This window comes from Sinohyriopsis cumingii, chromosome 6 (genome assembly GCF_028554795.1).
Source record: "Sinohyriopsis cumingii isolate HCF-2022 chromosome 6, ASM2855479v2, whole genome shotgun sequence".
Lineage (NCBI taxonomy): Eukaryota > Metazoa > Mollusca > Bivalvia > Unionida > Unionidae > Sinohyriopsis > Sinohyriopsis cumingii.
In genome coordinates, this window is record NC_142966.1 from 17,218,409 (window position 1) to 17,240,573 (window position 22,165).

The 22,165-nt window shown below is 33.9% G+C and overlaps 2 protein-coding genes across 3 annotated transcripts in view; one reads left to right on the plus strand and one right to left on the minus strand.

Annotated features, from left to right (window-relative positions):
- The window catches only part of LOC149796433 (transcription initiation protein SPT3 homolog), a 216,598-nt gene that overhangs the window by 111,681 nt on the left and 82,752 nt on the right, over positions 1-22,165 (minus strand). The gene's annotated exons all lie outside the window — the stretch shown is intronic.
- The window catches only part of LOC149796434 (uncharacterized), a 188,892-nt gene continuing 167,703 nt past the window's right edge, over positions 977-22,165 (plus strand). Inside the window, exon 1 of one of the 2 annotated variants that reach the window (XM_089961100.1) lies at positions 977-1,206. In XM_089961100.1, coding sequence (XP_089817226.1) covers positions 1,170-1,206 — 37 coding nt within the window. In that variant the 5' untranslated portion in view covers positions 977-1,169. The remainder of the gene's footprint in view (positions 1,207-22,165) is intronic. The other variant, XM_089961104.1, reaches the window with a different exon arrangement.

Sequence of the window (22,165 nt, forward strand, 5' to 3'; positions counted from 1 at the left end):
AACCATCCACAAAGTCTGGAAACTATATAGTGAATAACTCAAGTTATTGTGCAGAACTCAATTTTTTTAAGTCCCATAAACCCCTGACCTTCAACCTTTCAATCCCAAAATCAATAAGGTTCTATCTTACACCTAGTGCAAGCTATCAACAATGTATGGTAGCTGTAGATAGCAGAAAATTATTATTATTATTATTATTATTATTATTATTATTATTATTATTATCATTGTGTAGAAATGTAACTGGTAATAGACAGCTGGACAGACACAAGATGAATGGATGGACAACATCATATGCTTCACATTATAGCATGATTTGTAAAAATCCAATAAAGTTGTTGACACAGACATTTGCACAAACAGATGGACGTACATGATTACTATTGCAATCCATCAACTTGTTTGAGTGGGGCCCTTAAAGAGAATAAATTTCTGACAATATACATGTAATGTCAAATATTTTATATAATCCACTCTTTCAAAATGTCCATGACCTTCTTTTCTAGAACATCACCAAGAGGACACATTCAATTCTTACCCCCACCCACCTGCCGCAGGGGGGAGGGGGGCACATCTGGTCCCTTCCATTCCTCAGCCCACAGAGAGATACGGTAATGTAGCTATGCTAGTCCATACTGATACTGGCATAAAGCAGGAAAACCACAAATAAGCCAAACCACAACACAGATTATCATGATACATTCCCATGATTTTCATGCACACAGAAAATATTTCTTCCAAATGTGGTACGGTCAACGTCAGTGATGTAAATATGTTGAGATGATAAAGTCTGTGTACTTTTAGTTGAAATCAATTTGATTACAGGTATAGTTTTGTTGGTATTTTTATCACAATAACTGAGCAGCTTATGAAAGGGATGGGCAATTTTATGTTCTACTAACCTGAGGAGAGTATACTACAAGCATATGAAAGGGATGGGCAACTTTATGTTCTACTAAACTGTAGGGAATACAATGCAAGCAAATGGGTGATATGTGTGTGCTGTTCTGTGATACACAGTTATATACTGTCATTATGGATGGATCCAGACAATGCACCACACTGCCTCAAACTCATTTATGTCTGAAAATGTGCACTAATTATTTAAGAATTTAAGAGAGTGTTAAAAATTAGCCTCGTTTTGGCATGACAGTGTTGGTCTCATTCAAATGGCAGATGCTTTAACAGGAGTTACCATTAACGAAGGTAAGATTTTAACCTTTTAACCTAATAATCATAGAGCTTACCTGGCTGATCGACTGAAATCTACATTTCTTGTAAATACTGCACTTTTAAATACTGATACATAATAGTAATTGAGCTGATAACTTTCTGTGACATGTCTGGAACAAAGTTTGTGTTTCTATGACAACTTTATATATTACATTGCTATGACTTTTCATAACAGTCTCCGATCAATAGTGAATTCCCAGTTAGTATAGGTCTAGAACAAATTATGGCTCTGTAGAATGACCCTACTAAATATTTTGTCTGTAATATGTAAACAACTAATAAAAGACATACAGCTTTAAAACATCATGAAATTCCAAAAAGAAAATATGCAATTTGTGGTAAAATAAAAGATTAGTGGATTCAAAACACAAGCCTGCACTAGATTTGTGCCTGTACAACATATACAAGACCCACTGCAGACAAAAAAACTGTACTTAGAAATAGTTTTTAATATGTCAAAAAAATTCTAAATATGCTGAAAATGCTGATAACATGGTGGATTTCAGGTGATACTAATTTATACTGGAAAATCATTAACTCCAGAGATACAATGGTAAACATGATCCATATCAAAATGGTAAACATAGTCTCTGTTATAATGGTAAACATGGTCCTTGTCACAATGGTAAGCATGGTCCTTGTTACAATGGTAAACATGTTCCTTTTTACAATGGTAAACAAGGTCATTTTAAACTGGTAAATATGTATATTGTTACAATGTTAAACAAGGTCATTGTTACAGTGGTATACATAGTCTTTGTTACAATGGCAAACATGGTCCATGTTACAATTGTAAAAATGATCCATGTTACAATGGTATAGACCTTTGTTTCATAGGTAAACATGGTCCATGTTACAATTGTAAACATGATTCATGTTAAAATGGCATATATAGTCCTTGTTACAATGGTAAACATGGTCCATGTTACAACTGTAAACATGATCCATGTTACAATGGTAAATATAGTCCTCGTTACAAAGGTAAACATGATCCATGTTACAATTGTAAACATGATACCTTTGTTACAAAGGTAAACATGGTCCATGTTACAACTGTAACATGATCCATGTTAAAATAGCATATATAGTCCTTGTTACAATGGTAAACATGGTCACTGTTACAATTGTAAACACAATCCATGTTACAATGGTAAATATAGTCCTTGTTACAAAGGTAAATATGGTCCATGTTACAATTGTAAACATGATCCATGTTAAAATGGTATATATAGTCCTTGTTACAATGGTAAACATGGTCCATGTTACAATTGTAAACACGATCCATGTTACAATGGTAAATACATGTATAGTCCTTGTTACAATGGTAAACAAACTGCTTTAAATATTCATTATAATATTTTCTAATTTTCTTGTGTTTATATTACACTAGCAAAAGTATATTAGCATTTGAAACATTATTTGAGACCTTACTGTAGTGGTTTCTTTTTAAATTAGGGGTGGGCAAAATATGACCACATCCAGCCAATGACCTAGGTTTGTCTGTTAATTCATATCATAGGGTGTAGTTTTAAAAATCACTTATCTGACCAGTGCCCTGGAGGAAGCTGCCCATGCCTGTTTTAAATGCATTATCCTTTTCAAGTATTAGGTGAACAACAAGTGAGATAACTATTGGAAGTATTGCCTCCCTTATATAAAACTGAAGCCAAGCCAGTGGATCTATACATTGTTACAAGTTATTAAGATCATGCAGTTTTGTACTATTCATAATACAAACTATATCTAGTGAAAGAGATTGGATACCATGCCAATGGCATACAAACTATAGTTAAAGAGATTGGATACCATGCCAGTAGCATACAAACTATAGTTAAAGAGACTGAATACCATGCCAGTGGCATGCATACTATATCTAGTGAAAGAGACTAGATACCACACCAATGACATACAAACTACATCTAATATCTAATATGAGACTGGATATCGTGCCAGTGGCATACATACTATATCTAGTGAAAGAGACTGGATACCACACTAATGGCATACAAACTACATCTAGTAGAGGAGACTGGATATCGTGCTAGTGGCATACATACTATATCTAGTGAAAGAGACTGAATACCATGCCAATGGCATACAAACTATATCTAATAGAAGAGACTGGATACCATGCCAGTGGCATACATACTATATCTAGTGAAAGAGACTGCCAGTGGCATACATACTATATCTAGTGAAAGAGACTGAATACCATGACAATGGCATACAAGCTATATCTAGTGAAAAAGACTGAATACCATGACAATGGCATACAAACTATAGTGAAAGAGACTGAATAACATGCCAATGGCATACAAACTATATCTGCTAGAAGAGACTGGATACCACGCCAGTAGCATCCATACTATATCTAGTGAAAAAGATTGGATACCACACCAATGGCATACAAATTATATCTAGTGAATGAGACTGAATACCATGCCAGTGGCATTGGGCAAAAATCTTTCTAATCAGGACATCTACAACCATGGCCTATGAAACTTGATTTACCTATATCAAGTTGTTTTTGCTAAACTGTGCTCATGAAGATTCTATAAAATGAGCAAAAATGTCTTAAATATTATTTTAAATTGCTGAAACAGCATGAAAATCTAATCATAACATTTACATGCAGTAACAAATATGCCAGTTATAGAACACTTGTTCATGTTAAATTGTTTTTGTGCAAAGTTGCTGACAAGCTTCTTGGGTTGGATGGATAGATGCAATGATGCATACTGAATTATAAAATTCTGCATTAAATCATGCAATAAAACAACTACAGACCCATGTTTCAATGAATATAAAGTTTTATCAACCAGTATATTCTGTATTTGACATAACCACCTAAACTATGAACTTCAGAAAAAATTATTTGAATAAATTTGATATGGTTATAGGTCATTATAGTAAGAACTTCGGTGGCCAGGGACAGTTTGGTAAATTGGCCCCCTGGAATTTTTTTTAACTTAAGGCTATGATGTGACTCCTTGAACTATTAATGCTTATTAATTAAAGATATCGATATATTTGTGAATTAGGTGTTTCAGGTTTATATTGTTCTTGAAATTGATTTGAGATATGTACACCTTACATTGTTACTTCACGGTATGTAACCAGTGAAATACCAACAGTCAGATACGAAGCAGAGCTAGCCACCCATAGAAGTAGACATGTGGGTTCAGGGCAAGTAGAATATCTCCAAAACTGCATCGATGACAACTATTTTGAATTGTATAAGGGTATAAAGTCCACATTGTTTCATGAAATAATTACCCAGGGAAAGGGCTTGCAGTTGCACTGTGAGCATCACATGCTGTCCAAAATGGCCTTTTGGACATGAAAAAATGCATGTATAAATTTGGAGTTGGGTGCATACAAATTGTATTCTATGAACTTCCATTGACTTGTCAGGTCAAGTGAATGATACATGTATTCTTAAGTTTTGCTTTATTAACATAGCCAAAAATATAGATGTTTTTGACCTAACTCATGTATTTTAATGAATTTTTGTATTAGGCAGGTGTATGTGACATTCAATTTGTACATAAAAACTGTCCCTTGCACCCTTGTCTAAAATGTAAAGAGTATTTCCACAATATATATATATATATATATATATATATATATATATATATATATATATATATATATATATATATATATATATATATATATATATATATATATATATATATATGTACACACACACACAAGGAGTTAGCTCCCTTTATCAATGTTGTGACCATATATATATATATATATATATATATATATATATATATATATATATATATATATATATATATATATATATATATATATATAGATGGGGTGGGGTGGAAAATCTGAATGAATTAAAGGTGTTTATGCATGAGCTTCTAAGTGTATGTTATAACAAGTCTGTTGTTCTTTCATCCTGTATATGCTTTGAGTGCTGTACATGTATTTTCAATGGCAGACAATTGTTCGCTGCTATAGAACATTCTCAAACCAGTGTATAAGGTATTTAACAAGCGCATAGCTTCCTCATTACTTTGACCTGATGCTAAAGTAAACATTAATTATCATGCGACCGCTCCGGTGGCCTAGTGGTTAGAGAATTCGCCTTGGATGCGGGAGGTCATGCGTTCGATCCCCAGTCGGGTCATACCTAAGACTTCTAAAAATGGTACCAACAGCTGCTTTACTTGGCACTCAGCATTAAGAGGTTAGTGTTAGGACTGGTTGGCCTGGTATCAGGATAATGTGGGTGGGACATATTGCTACATGTCTGTGGCATGATGCCTCAGTGCTTAGACATCACTATAAACTGTCACACTGCTGACATCGTAGTGATATGACTGAAATTTTTTTAAAGCTACGTTAAAATCCAGAACATACACACACACACACACATAAACACAAATTTGAATGTAAATAGTATTGTATTTAACTATCACACAGCAGTGTTTTTGTTATATATGTAATTATGTACATATAAACCTAAGAAAAACATTTCAGATCTATCACACTGCTAAATATGAAGTAACTAGCACAATATAGTGTAACCAGTCTTGCCCACCCAACACAAGTCAAATCCTCAGCTATTGCATGATAATGGGTAATGATAAATTTAATGATAATGGGAAATGATAAATTTAATAATAATGGGTAATAAGAAGAATTCACATCAAGTCATGATAATTTTGTAAACAATTATTTTCACATCACGCCATGGGGATGCAGCTTCTATATTCAACCAACTCATTACAATTGTTTCTTACGCCATTGGTGCAAAAAGAAAGGCTAGATTAACCCCAACTGTTTTCTTGAGTAATGATTTTGCTGTTGCAAAAGATAGGACTTTACTTTGAAGGGATTATTGTCCTGATAATGTAACTGTCAATCCATCAAACAGAAATCTGATGAATGAGTCAGAGATATAAACTTATACAAATCTATACTTGTTAATATATAATAGACCTAATATAACTTCCCGCATGTAACGGAGGCAGGAAAGTCAGTAGTTAGAACAGTATCTCAAGGAAATGAATGTGTATTACCAGGAAATTTCTGAACCAGTCAGAATGAAAAATTAAATTGTCAAGATATATTTTACATTTTAGCAAATTTATTATAAATTTTTGTCAGAACTCAAATATTCCATTGTAATTAATGTAATATTCCATTGTAATTAATGTAATAATAATGATAGTCATCTACTAATAAGACAGTAGCATCAACTGCCCTCAATCATTACTTATAACTTCACAGATCAAAGTAGTCTTAGTAATAAATTTCTATACACTCCTTTCATGAGTACTTGAATGTGGTCTTTTAATTTTTTGGTCCTAAAGTCATGGCTGAAAGTTTCCCTCCAATCTTGTATTGTTTGGTCCTAAAGGCATGGCTGAAAGTTTCTCTCCAATCTTTTATTGTCTGGTCCTAAAGTCATGGCTGAAAGTTTCTCTCCAACCTTTTATTGTTTGGTCCTAAAGTCATGGCTGAAAGTTTCTTTCCAATCTTTTATTGTCTGGTCCTAAAGTCATGGCTGAAAGTTTTTCTCCAATCTTTTATTGTTTGGTCCTAAAGGCATGGCTGAAAGTTTCTCTCCAATCTTTTATTGTCTGGTCCTAAAGTCATGGCTGAAAGTTTCTCTCCAATCTTTTATTGTTTGGTCCTAAAGGCATGGCTGAAAGTTTCTCTTCAATCTTTTATTGTCTGGTCCTAAAGTCATGGCTGAAAGTTTCTCTCCAATCTTTTATTGTTTGGTCCTAAAGGCATGGCTGAAAGTTTCTCTCCAATCTTTTATTGTCTGGTCCTAAAGTCATGGCTGAAAGTTTCTCTCCAATCTTTTATTGTTTGGTCCTAAAGTCATGGCTGAAAGTTTCTCTCCAATCTTTTATTGCTTGGTCCTAAAGGCATGGCTGAAAGTTTCTCTCCAATCTTTTATTGTCTGGTCCTAAAGGCATGGCTAAAAGTTTCTCTCCAATCTTTTATTGTTTGGTCCTAAAGGCATGGCTGAAAGTTTCTCTCCAATCTTTTATTGTTTGGTCCTAAAGGCATGGCTGAAAGTTTCTCTCCAATCTTTTATTGTTTGGTCCTAAAGGCATGGCTGAAAGTTTCTCTCCAATCTTGTATTGTTTGGTCCTAAAGGCATGGCTGAAAGTTTCTCTCCAATCTTGTATTGTTTGGTCCTAAAGGCATGGCTGAAAGTTTCTCTCCAATCTTGTATTGTTTGGTCCTAAAGTCATGGCTGAAAGTTTCTCTCCAATCTTTTATTGTTTGGTCCTAAAGTCATGGCTGAAAGTTTCTCTCCAATCTTGTATTGTTTGGTCCTAAAGTCATGGCTGAAAGTTTCTCTCCAATCTTGTATTGTCTGGTCCTAAAGTCATGGCTGAAAGTTTCTCTCCAATCTTTTATTGTTTGGTCCTAAAGGCATGGCTGAAAGTTTCTCTCCAATCTTTTATTGTCTGGTCCTAAAGTCATGGCTGAAAGTTTCTCTCCAATCTTTTATTGTTTGGTCCTAAAGTCATGGCTGAAAGTTTCTCTCCAACCTTTTATTGTTTGGTCCTAAAGTCATGGCTGAAAGTTTCTCTCCAATCTTTTATTGTTTGGTCCTAAAGTCATGGCTGAAAGTTTCTCTCCAATCTTGTATTGTCTGGTCCTAAAGTCATGGCTGAAAGTTTCTCTGCAATCTTGTATTGTCTGGTCCTAAAGTCATGGCTGAAAGTTTCTCTCCAATCTTTTATTGTTTGGTCCTAAAGTCATGGCTGAAAGTTTCTCTCCAATCTTGTATTGTCTGGTCCTAAAGTCATGGCTGAAAGTTTCTCTCCAATCTTTTATTGTCTGGTCCTAAAGGCATGGCTGAAAGTTTCTCTCCAATCTTGTATTGTTTGGTCCTAAAGGCATGGCTGAAAGTTTCTCTCCAATCTTTTATTGTCTGGTCCTAAAGTCATGGCTGAAAGTTTCTCTCCAACCTTTTATTGTTTGGTCCTAAAGTCATGGCTGAAAGTTTCTCTCCAATCTTTTATTGTCTGGTCCTAAAGTCATGGCTGAAAGTTTTTCTCCAATCTTTTATTGTTTGGTCCTAAAGGCATGGCTGAAAGTTTCTCTCCAATCTTTTATTGTCTGGTCCTAAAGTCATGGCTGAAAGTTTCTCTCCAATCTTTTATTGTTTGGTCCTAAAGGCATGGCTGAAAGTTTCTCTCCAATCTTTTATTGTCTGGTCCTAAAGTCATGGCTGAAAGTTTCTCTCCAATCTTTTATTGTTTGGTCCTAAAGGCATGGCTGAAAGTTTCTCTCCAATCTTTTATTGTCTGGTCCTAAAGTCATGGCTGAAAGTTTCTCTCCAATCTTTTATTGTTTGGTCCTAAAGTCATGGCTGAAAGTTTCTCTCCAATCTTTTATTGTCTGGTCCTAAAGTCATGGCTGAAAGTTTCTCTGCAATCTTTTATTGCTTGGTCCTAAAGGCATGGCTGAAAGTTTCTCTCCAATCTTTTATTGTCTGGTCCTAAAGGCATGGCTAAAAGTTTCTCTCCAATCTTTTATTGTTTGGTCCTAAAGGCATGGCTGAAAGTTTCTCTCCAATCTTTTATTGTTTGGTCCTAAAGGCATGGCTGAAAGTTTCTCTCCAATCTTTTATTGTTTGGTCCTAAAGGCATGGCTGAAAGTTTCTCTCCAATCTTGTATTGTTTGGTCCTAAAGGCATGGCTGGAAGTTTCTCTCCAATCTTGTATTGTTTGGTCCTAAAGTCATGGCTGAAAGTTTCTCTCCAATCTTGTATTGTTTGGTCCTAAAGTCATGGCTGAAAGTTTCTCTCCAATCTTTTATTGTCTGGTCCTAAAGTCATGGCTGAAAGTTTCTCTCCAATCTTGTATTGTTTGGTCCTAAAGTCATGGCTGAAAGTTTCTCTCCAATCTTGTATTGTCTGGTCCTAAAGTCATGGCTGAAAGTTTCTCTCCAATCTTTTATTGTTTGGTCCTAAAGGCATGGCTGAAAGTTTCTCTCCAATCTTTTATTGTCTGGTCCTAAAGTCATGGCTGAAAGTTTCTCTCTAATCTTTTATTGTTTGGTCCTAAAGTCATGGCTGAAAGTTTCTCTCCAACCTTTTATTGTTTGGTCCTAAAGTCATGGCTGAAAGTTTCTCTCCAATCTTTTATTGTTTGGTCCTAAAGTCATGGCTGAAAGTTTCTCTCCAATCTTGTATTGTCTGGTCCTAAAGTCATGGCTGAAAGTTTCTCTCCAATCTTGTATTGTCTGGTCCTAAAGTCATGGCTGAAAGTTTCTCTCCAATCTTTTATTGTTTGGTCCTAAAGTCATGGCTGAAAGTTTCTCTCCAATCTTGTATTGTCTGGTCCTAAAGTCATGGCTGAAAGTTTCTCTCCAATCTTTTATTGTTTGGTCCTAAAGGCATGGCTGAAAGTTTCTCTCCAATCTTTTATTGTTTGGTCCTAAAGTCATGGCTGAAAGTTTCTCTCTAATCTTTTATTGTTTGGTCCTAAAGTCATGGCTGAAAGTTTCTCTCCAACCTTTTATTGTTTGGTCCTAAAGTCATGGCTGAAAGTTTCTCTCCAATCTTTTATTTTCTGGTCCTAAAGTCATGGCTGAAAGTTTCTCTCCAATCTTTTATTGTTTGGTCCTAAAGGCATGGCTGAAAGTTTCTCTCCAATCTTGTATTGTCTGGTCCTAAAGTCATGGCTGAAAGTTTCTCTGCAATCTTGTATTGTCTGGTCCTAAAGTCATGGCTGAAAGTTTCTCTCCAATCTTTTATTGTTTGGTCCTAAAGTCATGGCTGAAAGTTTTTCTCCAATCTTTTATTGTTTGGTCCTAAAGTCAGTGTTTATAGTTTGCCTCAAATCCTTTCTTCTTTGATCCTAATGCCAGGACTTACAGTATATACAGTATATATCAATCCATTTCTTATTCAGGTTTAAACTCTGTGCTTAAAGATTACATTAAATTATTTCTTGTTTGGTCCTAGAGTCAGGGCTAATAGTCTGCCTAAGCTGCATGCCTGGATAATGATGCTACGATATTTACCGGTAATATTCTTATGTCACTTGTTTAGGCTCAAATAAACAGTAACACAAGAAAGAGTGAAAACAACAAGATCTGAAAAATACAATAATTTATTTCCCTGGAAAAATTCTGTAAAAATTAAAAAAACATGAACTTAGGGTTTTATAGAATCAAATCCAAAAATAATCCAAAAATAATCCGAGAATAAAATCTAATTAGTCCTAATAACAAAATGTTCTACTGATTTCACGTTTGAATCCCGATGAAGAATCCAACATGGAAGACGATGACGAATGCTGCAATCTGTAGTGTTGAAGTTTACAGTTCCTTGTAGAAATGAAAATTATCACTCAGTTTCTAAAAGCTGAATAAATTTTTATTTTGAAAAAAATGTCTTTGTTCCACAATATTACATGAGCACAGGTATTTTCCAGAAAAATAATGGAAATAATCCTTTTGAATCCAAGTAATCTGAAATAACTCCAAACCAAGTAATTTGAAATGACTCCAAACAGCACAACATACAACTAACAGTTTAACAGCCCAGCTCATCTACCGAGATTAATTCTCCAAAACATGGGTTATATGGGCTTTGTAAAACATAAACAAGGGTCACGTGATCATCTTCTGGAAGTTTACAGAAGCAAGTACTTGTTACAGATCATGTTTACCCAGTGTGACCCGGATGAAAACCAGTCATTTTTTTACTTTTACTCTAAGAAATAAAAAATATAAAAAATTGTTTATATCTTAAAAACAAACTCCCATCATGACCTTGGAGACAAATAATCATTTTAAAATAAAACAGAACTTGTTTACGAAGGTTGCTACAAATTCTGAAACAAGGTCAGGATTTAGATCAATGCCTGGTGTTTATAAACTAACAGTCAAAGTCAAACTATTTTCTAAAAAAGTACCATCTCTAGTGAATAAATTTACATTACAATATCATGTAATGAAAAATATAAAAAAAAAAAACTGACAAACAATTAAATTAAATAAATACATATTAAATCAGATATAATTAAATCAAATATACATAACAATATATAAAAAATGTCCTATTGATCATGTATACAAATATACAGCATCATACACAATTTGGTAATAAGCAGATAAACATGATCTTTCTTAAATGGATTACCTGCAATCATTTAATTGTGAACAATTCACCTTGAAGGCTGACTGTTCTAACGGTGCAAAGATTTCAAATTAGCATTGTGTCAGCCCTAATATGTCGGTGCATGAGACTACTATTGTTTCAACCTCATGCATCCTTGGGTCTCACAGATAAGCCTCCTACATTACTTGATAACCATAATTAATCTGTTCACATGTGTCAGGAGAAGTTAGCAGCTTAAGTACATTTCCAAGTTTGAAGTGAATTTTGGTTTCATGGGTTTCATTGTCACAAAACAGAGATTTAAGATGAACATTTGTTTTGATATTCAAAGGTGAGGAGTTTCCGCCTACTGGCAAAAATAATATTAAAGATGAAAAAATTCATGACTCAAAACAAATTTCTGTTCTGATTTGATTCCAGCATCCTGAGGTTTGGTTTTTGAGAAAGGGGTGTGTGTGTGTGTGTGTGTGTGTGTGTGTGTGTGTGTTAAATAGGGAAAATTATTGGTTAAGTAGTTTTCATACCTAATCTTCATTCCTATATTTTAACATGTGAAAATACCAAATTTTCCATCATGTGACACTAGACTGTGTGTGCCTACAGACGTTATACTTGCAGCAAATAAAATGAGGACTTTGTGAGTCAAAGCAATAAAGAGAACAATGTGTTAAAAGTACTTCTAACCTCTGCATACCCTCAATTGGATGCTTGTGACTTTACATATTCAAAAATGTTAATTTATTGCAACAGATTAGGTCATCCCAAACCTACCATTCTCTTATGGATATTTTTATAATGAGCCAATGAAAATGGTTCAAACTTTCAAAGAGTGTGGTGGTCATGGCTAAAAAGTTTTTTGAATCTTCTATGCTTTGATTCTAAATCTTTAACATGATATAAACAAAAAAATTCTTTTGAGTATAAATACAGGACACATTTCATATTGTGGTACAAAATATTATATATTTTAACTTGAGGTTTTGAGATGCAATTTCAAATTATTCCATTTAATGATCAGATGATCACTGGTCACACGAGGAGATATTCATCAAATCGGACTGCTTTATTGGTGTTATGCTTTTCATGGATGCCATTAAATTGGACTGCATTATGAGTGTTATGCTGTTCATGGATGCCATCAAATTGGACTGCCTTATAGGTGTTATGCTGTTCATGGATGCCATCAAATTTGACTGCATTATGAGTGTTCTGCTATTCATGGATGCCATCAAATTTGACTGCATTATGAGTGGTATGCAGTCCATGGAAGCCATCAAATTGAACAGCATTATAGGTGTTATGCTGTTCATGGATGCCATCAAATTTGACTGCATTATGAGTGTTCTGCTATTCATGGATGCCATCAAATTCGACTGCATTATGAGTGGTATGCAGTTCATGGATGCCATCAAATTGAACAGCATTATAGGTGTTATGCTGTTCATGGATGCCATCAAATTTGACTGCATTATGAGTGTTCTGCTATTCATGGATGCCATCAAATTGGACTGCATTATGAGTGTTCTGCTATTCATGGATGCCATCAAATTTGACTGCATTATGAGTGGTATGCAGTCCATGGATGTCATCAAATTGGACTGCATTATGAGTGTTCTGCTATTCATGGATGCCATCAAATTTGACTGCATTATGAGTGGTATGCTGTCCATGGATGTCATCAAATTGGACTGCATTATGAGTGTTCTGCTATTTATGGATGCCATCAAATTTGACTGCATTATGAGTGGTATGCTGTCCATGGATGCCATCAAATTGGACTGCATTATGAGTGTTCTGCTATTCATGGATGCCATCAAATTGGACTGCATTATGAGTGTTCTGCTATTCATGGATGCCATCAAATTTGACTGCATTATGAGTGGTATGCAGTCCATGGATGCCATCAAATTGGACTGCATTATAAGTGTTCTGCTATTCATGGATGCCATCAAATTTGACTGCATTATGAGTGGTATGCTGTCCATGGATGTCATCAAATTGGACAGCATTATAGGTGTTATGCAGTCCATGGATGCCATCAAAGTGAACAGCATTATAGGTGTTATGCTGTTCATGGATGCCATCAAAGTGAACTGCCTTATAGGTGATGTCATCTTATATTAAGGTATTTTACAAATAATATTATCATTAAATTATGAAAGGGATCCATGACCATCATTCCCACTTTACGAAAGTGTCTTGTATTGACCTTGTTCATGTGTCTCTTATGAAGCCATCAATACGAGGCTAATGCACATACACTGATAACATTGTTCGTTACTCATCAATCAAGATTTCGTCAAACACATACCTTGTGGTTACGTATATGGTGATCCAAACTATTACTATTAGTGAATGAAATGCTTCGGGGAAACAAGTTTTAATTGTCAAAGACTGCCCAAAAAATTAAAGCAAATGTTTGCCAAGTCAAAGGTTTACTTCACTGAAACAGAGATCTATTATTGATGTAAAATGTGTTTAGATATAATAGAAGAGAACTCTGTTAAATTTAATAGTGATAAAATATTTAAAATCGAACTGGACATAAATTTTAATTTTAATAATGTGATTTATTTATAGATTAGCATGAAATGTAAAATTGTAACTATAGGTCTTAGGAAAGATGAACTAAGAATGAAAATGACATTAGAGAATTTTTTAAGATTTACATTTTTGTAAGATATGTGTTAGGAACAGATGTCATTTAAAAGATTCAACTAAAACAGATTTCTTCACATGGAACTAAATCACTTGATTTAACACCAACCTGATAATTTCAACTAATTATACACTGTTGTAATTTTGTATAATTTGTACGGCATACTTCATACTTTGTATCAAAGAACAAAGCCTGTTATTGAATAATTCTTAAAAATAATTCTTACGGATGACTTTATTACACTGTATGAATAAATTTATACACTTTCATGACATTTTACATGGCATGTGTTAAGTGGATTTCTGAAAGAAAATTGATTTTGAATTACTAGTGATTCTTTTAAAGACGTTTTTGCTAATCAGTTTATTTACTGTGATCTCAGACTGCAAAATTCATCCTCATCACTATGGAGAGAGAGAACTGAACTACAAATATACACCAAACAGAATAGAAAGTGTTATCCATGAATTATATAGGAGAGAGAGAACTGAATTACAAATATACACCAAACAGAATAGAAAGTGTTATCCATGAATTCTATAGGAGAGAGAGAACTGAATTACAAATATACACCAAACAGAATAGAAAGTGTTATCCATGAATTCTACAGGAGAGAAAGAACTGAACTACAAATATACACCAAACAGAATTGAAAGTGTTATCCATGAATTCTAAAGAAGAGAGAGAGAACTGAAATACAAATATACACCAAACAGAATAGAACGTGTTATCCATGAATTCTATAGGAGAGAGAGAACTGAATTACAAATATACACCAAACAGAATAGAAAGTGTTATCCATGAATTCTACAGGAGAGAAAGAACTGAACTACAAATATACACCAAACAGAACTGAAAGTGTTATCCATGAATTCTACAGGAGAGAAAGAACTGAACTACAAATATACACCAAACAGAATAGAAAGTGTTATCCATGAATTCTACAGGAGAGAAAGAACTGAACTACAAATATACACCAAACAGAATTGAAAGTGTTATCCATGAATTCTACAGGAGAGAGAGAGAGAGAACTGAATTACAAATATACACCAAACAGAACAGAAAGTGTTATCCATGAATTCTACAGGAGAGAAAGAACTGAACTACAAATATACACCAAACAGAATTGAAAGTGTTATCCATGAATTCTACAGGAGAGAGAGAGAGAACTGAATTACAAATATACACCAAACAGAATAGAAAGTGTTATCCATGAATTCTACAGGAGAGAAAGAACTGAACTACAAATATACACCAAACAGAATTGAAAGTGTTATCCATGAATTCTACAGGAGAGAGAGAGAACTGAATTACAAATATACACCAAACAGAATAGAAAGTGTTATCCATGAATTCTATAGGAGAGAGAGAACTGAATTACAAATATACACCAAACAGAATTGAAAGTGTTATCCATGATTTCAATAAGAGAATGCCTAAACAGCACACATTGCCTGGCCTACACACATTAGTCCATATTACCAACATGACTAAGCCCCGTGACATCACCAAAAAATGATGACATAAAGTTGGTGTTATATGTACTCATGCATTGCAGACACACTCGCAGGCTGACCTAATAATTAATTCTTATCAAACTACAGTCATTCTGGATTCCCAGCACATAAATCAAGGTATATATAACTATTTATAGAGAATTACAAATATACACCAAACAGAATGGAATGGGTCATCCCTCAATTCTACAGGAGAATGCTTGATAATATAATACTAGGCAGAATTAATATTTAATAATGATACTATCATACAGGTTAGAGAATTTTTAATTCATCCACATACCACAGACTTTGTAGCATCTTTTGTTGGTGATACGTGCTCAGTTAATTAAAAATTCTCTAACCTGTACAGTATACAAAGATGCCATGTCTAAGGAAACAAGCATTGTATCTGGCAGTAATTGTCCACATGCTTTACATTTTATAAGGTAATCTGTCATGTCCTGAAGATAGGATGGTAATTTGTTGACATGTCGCATGAAATGATCCAAATACATGTATTCTGATTTCCTTTCTGTGGGATGCCCGTTCCCTGAGATTATAGGTCTGCAAGTGTTTCCTTCATTGCATATTCTAGGTAGAAGATAAAATCTTCCTGCTCTAGGGTTTTCTGAGCTTAAATATTCTTTTGTTTCCTGGTCTGATAGGGAAGAAACACAGAGGGCTAAACAAACAAACCACAATGACCTCTAAAATATAGAGTAAAGGTCAATTATATACCACTTATCCTGACCTACCATCCTGACAACCACAAGGTAGGTTGAAAGTCATCAGAAACAATGCCCCATTGTGGAGTCTTGTAGTGGCTTACCACAGACCAAAAAACCTCAAAAACCTCCAAGTCAAGGCGAAGCTTATACCAATCACAGACTAAGACCACCTAACAAATGTGGTCCCTGTGGTGATAAAAGGTGCCAAACCTGTCAATGTATGATAGCGCCCATGACATTCTCTAGCCAAGCATTGAGTGAAAAACTGAATTTACATGGTCCAAACAGAATGTGCAAAACAAAGAATGTAACTTATCTCATCACAGGTAAGATCTGAAGCCTTCAAAAAAGTATCAATCTTCACAGATCTGACTGGATGACAAACAAGATGGACAGAAGTCCTGTTGCAGAGCACTTATCTTCCCGTGGCCACACTATTAGCAATGTAACACTAATCGCAATTGCTCACAACCCCAGTTCAAGTTACAAAACAACGAAAGAAAAAGAAACTTACTGGATACACTACCTTAGAACATTGAAACCAACCACCTAAATCAAGAAGACTAGAAAAATACCACCAAGTGCAAATAAAAAAATCTTTTTAAAGGCAGCACATTCAAATTTAAAATTGTTTTTCATCTTGCTCATTAGCCACTCACTCCGTATAATTATTATTAAAACAACGAAATATCTGGGATATAATTTACAGTTACACCAACTTACATAAAAAACAGATGGTGATATGGTTCATACATTTTTAGGCTAATATAAACAGATACATAGTAACATCGATCGACCTGAAGCCAACTAGTCAAAACATAAAACATTTTCAAACTTTGATTCCAGTAGAAATAGTTTTGTCAACTTTTTTCATTTCAATGCTTTTATGTGCTTTTTGTTTTTCTTGTCTATGCTTTGTGTTTGACTTTCAAAAAAACTCAGAGTTGAAAGTGCTCAGACTATTGAGAAATTAGTTTTGCACTGTTCGTTGTCAGTTTATTGCATTTATCTTAATCTATTCCCAACACACATGATCCATGTGCACTTTAAAGGACCGTTATTTGCTGTATGATCTGTATTTTATATACAGGAAGCATGACTCTTCATGTAGCCAACAGAAAAGCTACTATTATAGAGAAATGCATTTATGAAACAGTCTGGAAAATAATTTAGTTAATAAAAGAAAATGAAATAACAAGAAACAAAACTGACAGAATTAATTTCCAATTGTCAGAAAACTTTACGATATCAGAAGCTAGAGAGTTAATGCTTTCCATTCACATTATGGTATTTAACATCTTATGCCATACAAATATTTTAGCACTCACAGGGGTGAATAAAAATATATTCATAAGTCATTAATTTAAACAAGCCAATGAAAAATATTCATTCACATTTACCAACCAATCAAGTGTGAGAAATGGTTTGATTGATGGTTTATTCCAGATAAAGCTGAAAAGGCTTCAGTTGTGGAATGAAGGTTTTATTTGCTCTGGCTGGGTTTTATCCTGTTAACTCAATTGCTATAATCAAATACATGCTGTTGACCATCTGTTCAAGCAATAGCAAATCCGTTCTCAACTCTGACCCCATTGTAACCTCAAATGACCTCTGATAAACTGCACCATGTCAACTGCCCTAGCACAAAAGAAGATAAAGGTCAACAGATTTAGTTGTCACACCTTAAATTATTTAGTTTGGTTCAATATAAACTGGAGAAAAAAAATGTTTGCCCAAAATAATTCTTTTTCTATCAGGAACAGGAAAATAAATGACAAAATAACAAGTTTGTTCAAGGGAACCATTTTTCTAGATAAAATGTGAACAAAGAAGTGTAGCATTTTTTGTTAAAATACAAATGCCTTTATCCTATACATAATTAATTCCTTGACATCAATATAGGGCTCACTTTAGTAAAATTAATGATGAATCAATTAGAAGTTATTTATCTATGAAAAAATTAATGATAAATTAGTTGTGATTTAATAATCAATAAAATTCTGCCAACCGAGCAGCAAAGATAATGAAATTACCAGTTCAGTGTTTATGTTGAATACATTATTTAAAAAAAGGCATAGAAATCTTGGTAAAATTAACTCATTTTATTTCTACAGCTCTTTAATGGATGATGCACGTGTGTAAAATGTTTTCTTTATGGTGCAAATAAAAAACAGTGTTCACTTGTAAACATGACTCTCCTCAACAAACGAGTACATTTAAAGTAGCCAAAAAATATACAGAATACCAAAATTAACATGAATATAAAAATCATGTCAGAGTGACCATCTTTTTGCATGGTTGTGTTATTCTCTTTGCATACCAATTTTCATGGCTGTAATTCATCACCAAGATGCTGAGAACTGAAAATACAAAGGTTTTTTCATGCATGAAAATGAGGTCACAATGAACTAGTTTTTCCAAGGTAGAATTACTCACCTTGATATGTATCCACACTGCATTTTCATAAGTGTAAGTTTCATAAGTGTAAGTAAAATGGAGTCTATGATATTCAGGATGTTGTTGTTGTTGTTATAGGGTTTAACGCAACTTTTCAGCACAAGATAGGCTATACATGGCAGCCAGTATAAATGGTGGAGGAAGAACCCAGGAAAACACCGGAAAGAACCACCGACCCACAAGAACCTACTGGCAAGCTTTCTCACATAACCACATTAGCCAAATCCAAGACTCGAACCCACACAGACAGATGTGATATGCAGTGATCTGTAACACAGTGCTTTAGCCCCCAAGTTAAAAGTAAGCAACACTGTCAAAAACTGCATACATCAAGATCAATTGAAATGATATACTTGAGTTGTGATGAGTTAAATCAGGTAGTCATCCTTTTTTAAGAATGAGCAACAAGTTAGAAAGAGACAGGATTTTGTCTAGCCAGGAAAATGGGGACCCTAATAGACATCCAATATGACCACCATAGCATCCATGTTGAAAATCTTGCTAATACTACTGTGCCTGAATGGATAGTCATGTCAACATGGGGTTTTCATGAAAAGACATCTTCAGACGTCTAGCTGGTCATAAATGAAAATGTTGCTGATCTAATATGCAATTATCTGTCTTGAAAATCATGTTATTGGTACTTGTCCTATATTATCGGTTGTATGAACAAAGTATTTTAACAAAAAAGTTTATGATACCTAGTTGGTCCTGAAGTAAAATGGCATGATCTGATATCCAATATGGGTACTAAGGTGTCTATCATGTTAATATTGTTCTAAATACACCTTATATATGAACAGAGAGATGTATATACACTGTACATGGGATTTTCATTAAAAGACTTCATATGCTACCCATGTGGTTTTGCAAGAAAATTCAATATGGCCACCATGAAAAAAATCATGTTATTTCTACTCCTTCAAAATGGATGGTCATATTGACATGGCATTGGACTAAAGACTTAATATGATGTCTGCTTGGTTCTAAATGAAAATGGTGTTTCTGTTGTAGCTGTGTAGGGTAGGTGGCAGCTACATTGGGGAATTAGCTGGTAGAGCAAACAAACAAATGTCTAGGCTACAGATTTCTTTAATGGTTTCTTTTCACTGTACCAAATTCAAATTCAAAAGCTCTCTCCAACCATTTCTGCCTCTGTGCGCAAAAAAAAAAAAAAAAAATATATATATATATATATATATATATATATATATATATATATATATATATATATATATATATATATATATATATATATATATATATTAACCTAGCGACTTCACAGGAGACATCCTGATATCATGTTTCTGTAACTGGCTTGATTGTTTCTGGTACACAGATCTGTGTTTCCTACATTAAACTAAACATTTGATATCTCACTAATGAGTTGTCTAGAAGCTGATTAAAAAAATAAAAATGATTATAATATATCTGATCAGACTCACACTGACTTTCAACCTCTTCTTCAAAATATAAATGTTAAATAAATGTAGTTTATGTGTAAGGGTTGGCAAAGATTGTCAGAGTTCAAGTATAAAATATATATTTCTTTAAAATCTATATATAAGATACTCTTGCTAATTAGAGAAACTTAATCTAGTATCTTGTCTCTAATATCATCAGCATTTTCAAAATAAAAAAAATTAATTGTAAGTCCTGTAAATAATCATTTAATTAATTTGCATAAATACAATTGCCTGTTGTTCTTAAGGACACACGGTAATAATAATATGTAAAAATGGGAACCAGTCTGGAAATGGGTGAACATAAAATAGAGTATATATGGCTGACCAGGATTGGTTAATAATGTAAGTTATGTTTTAGGGAAAAAAAATCTTTTGTGAGCTTATCCTAGTTGTAAGTGAAAAAAATAGAGACATTGTTTTATTGACGGAATTTCAGTCCTTTGGCAGCCTTGAGTTTGGAACACTCTTTACTAAAATTAGCTCCTGACTCTTTGGTGCGGAATTGAAAGCACATGTTTCATGCAGGTCCAGAAAATGCTGCAGCTCATATCCTTTCCTCTACACAGAAGCTGACATCCAGGTTTCATCTATGCTGATAAATATAGGTTTGATCATGAGCACTCAAAAATTTTAAGTTATTGAATTTTAGTATCATAGTGTTTGCATAGGTTTACTATGGGAACTGAATTAGTACCATGAGTCCTACATAGACCATAATGCTAGACCTGTTTAACCAAATGATTAATAAGGCCATGGGGTATAGTGCTGTAAAGATTCTGCTTGTATTGTTTTGGACTGCAGAAGCAGAACATTTCTTGAAATGTGGATTCAATCCAATATGGCTATGTACAAGACAAGAAAATTGGAAAACAGCTGAATTATGAAAAGTCCCTACTACATTCCTTTGACAGGCAACATGGTTGTCACAGTGGCCATCTTTACAATCTTGTTATTATTACTCCTCCTGAGACTCGAATCCATGCAGACAGATGCAAGATGGCAGTGATCCATAACAGTGAGTGCTTTAGACCACTAAGTTGGGCCCCTATTCAGGATGTAATGATTAAATAGTTTTTTTAAAAAGTAACTCCAGCAGGATTATATGGTCACATTCACACAGTGTTAGTATGGTCTAGTTACTATCATGAATGTAGTTAACATAAGGTCTAAGATATTGCATGATGTATAAAACCAAATGCTTAATATTCAAAAGTCTCTCAAACTTTAAAAGTAGGCCACAATGACCTAGTTTTCATGTAGTTCAATTACTTTCATTGAAACAAGAACACATAACAAATTTTCATGTCTTTGTGACATAGTCTCAGAGATGCATGTACCAAGGATGAAACTATTAAGGAAAAATGAAAATACAAATGTCACTTAGAGACAGTGTGAATCATGTATCACAGTGACCTAGTTTTGATATCGTTGAATATTTTCTTCCAGGCATATCTACATATCAGTTTTCACATGTTTATGTGAAATTGCGTCCAAGACAAGGAAGGTGTAATGAGAAACAGCGGAAAATACAAAGTCACTCAAGTATGCAAATTAGATGACAGTGACCGAGTTTTGACATGGTTAAATTAATCTTCATGAAATTACTCTGCATACCAATAATTTTCATAAGTGTAAGTGAAATGAGGTCTAACATATTAATGGAGTAATTAAATATTGAGTGGGTAATAAATGAATGACCAAACTGCAATATCCCCTCCCATCTTTGTCAAGGGAATAAGATACAAAACACTGATAGCTATCATCAACTATTCCTTTGCATACAATTAAATTTTCAGTAAGTGATGATGTTAATAGACAGAGCAGACAGATTTGAATACTGAAGTAAATATGTTACATATTTTAAAGACAGAAAGGTTTTTTAATTTTGTTCTAAAAAAATTGTTTGGCATACTACTGTAACTATCTGCACAGAACACAATATCAAGTTTTCTTAACCCCAAATGTTACCTCATCTTACATGTCAATATGAATAGGGG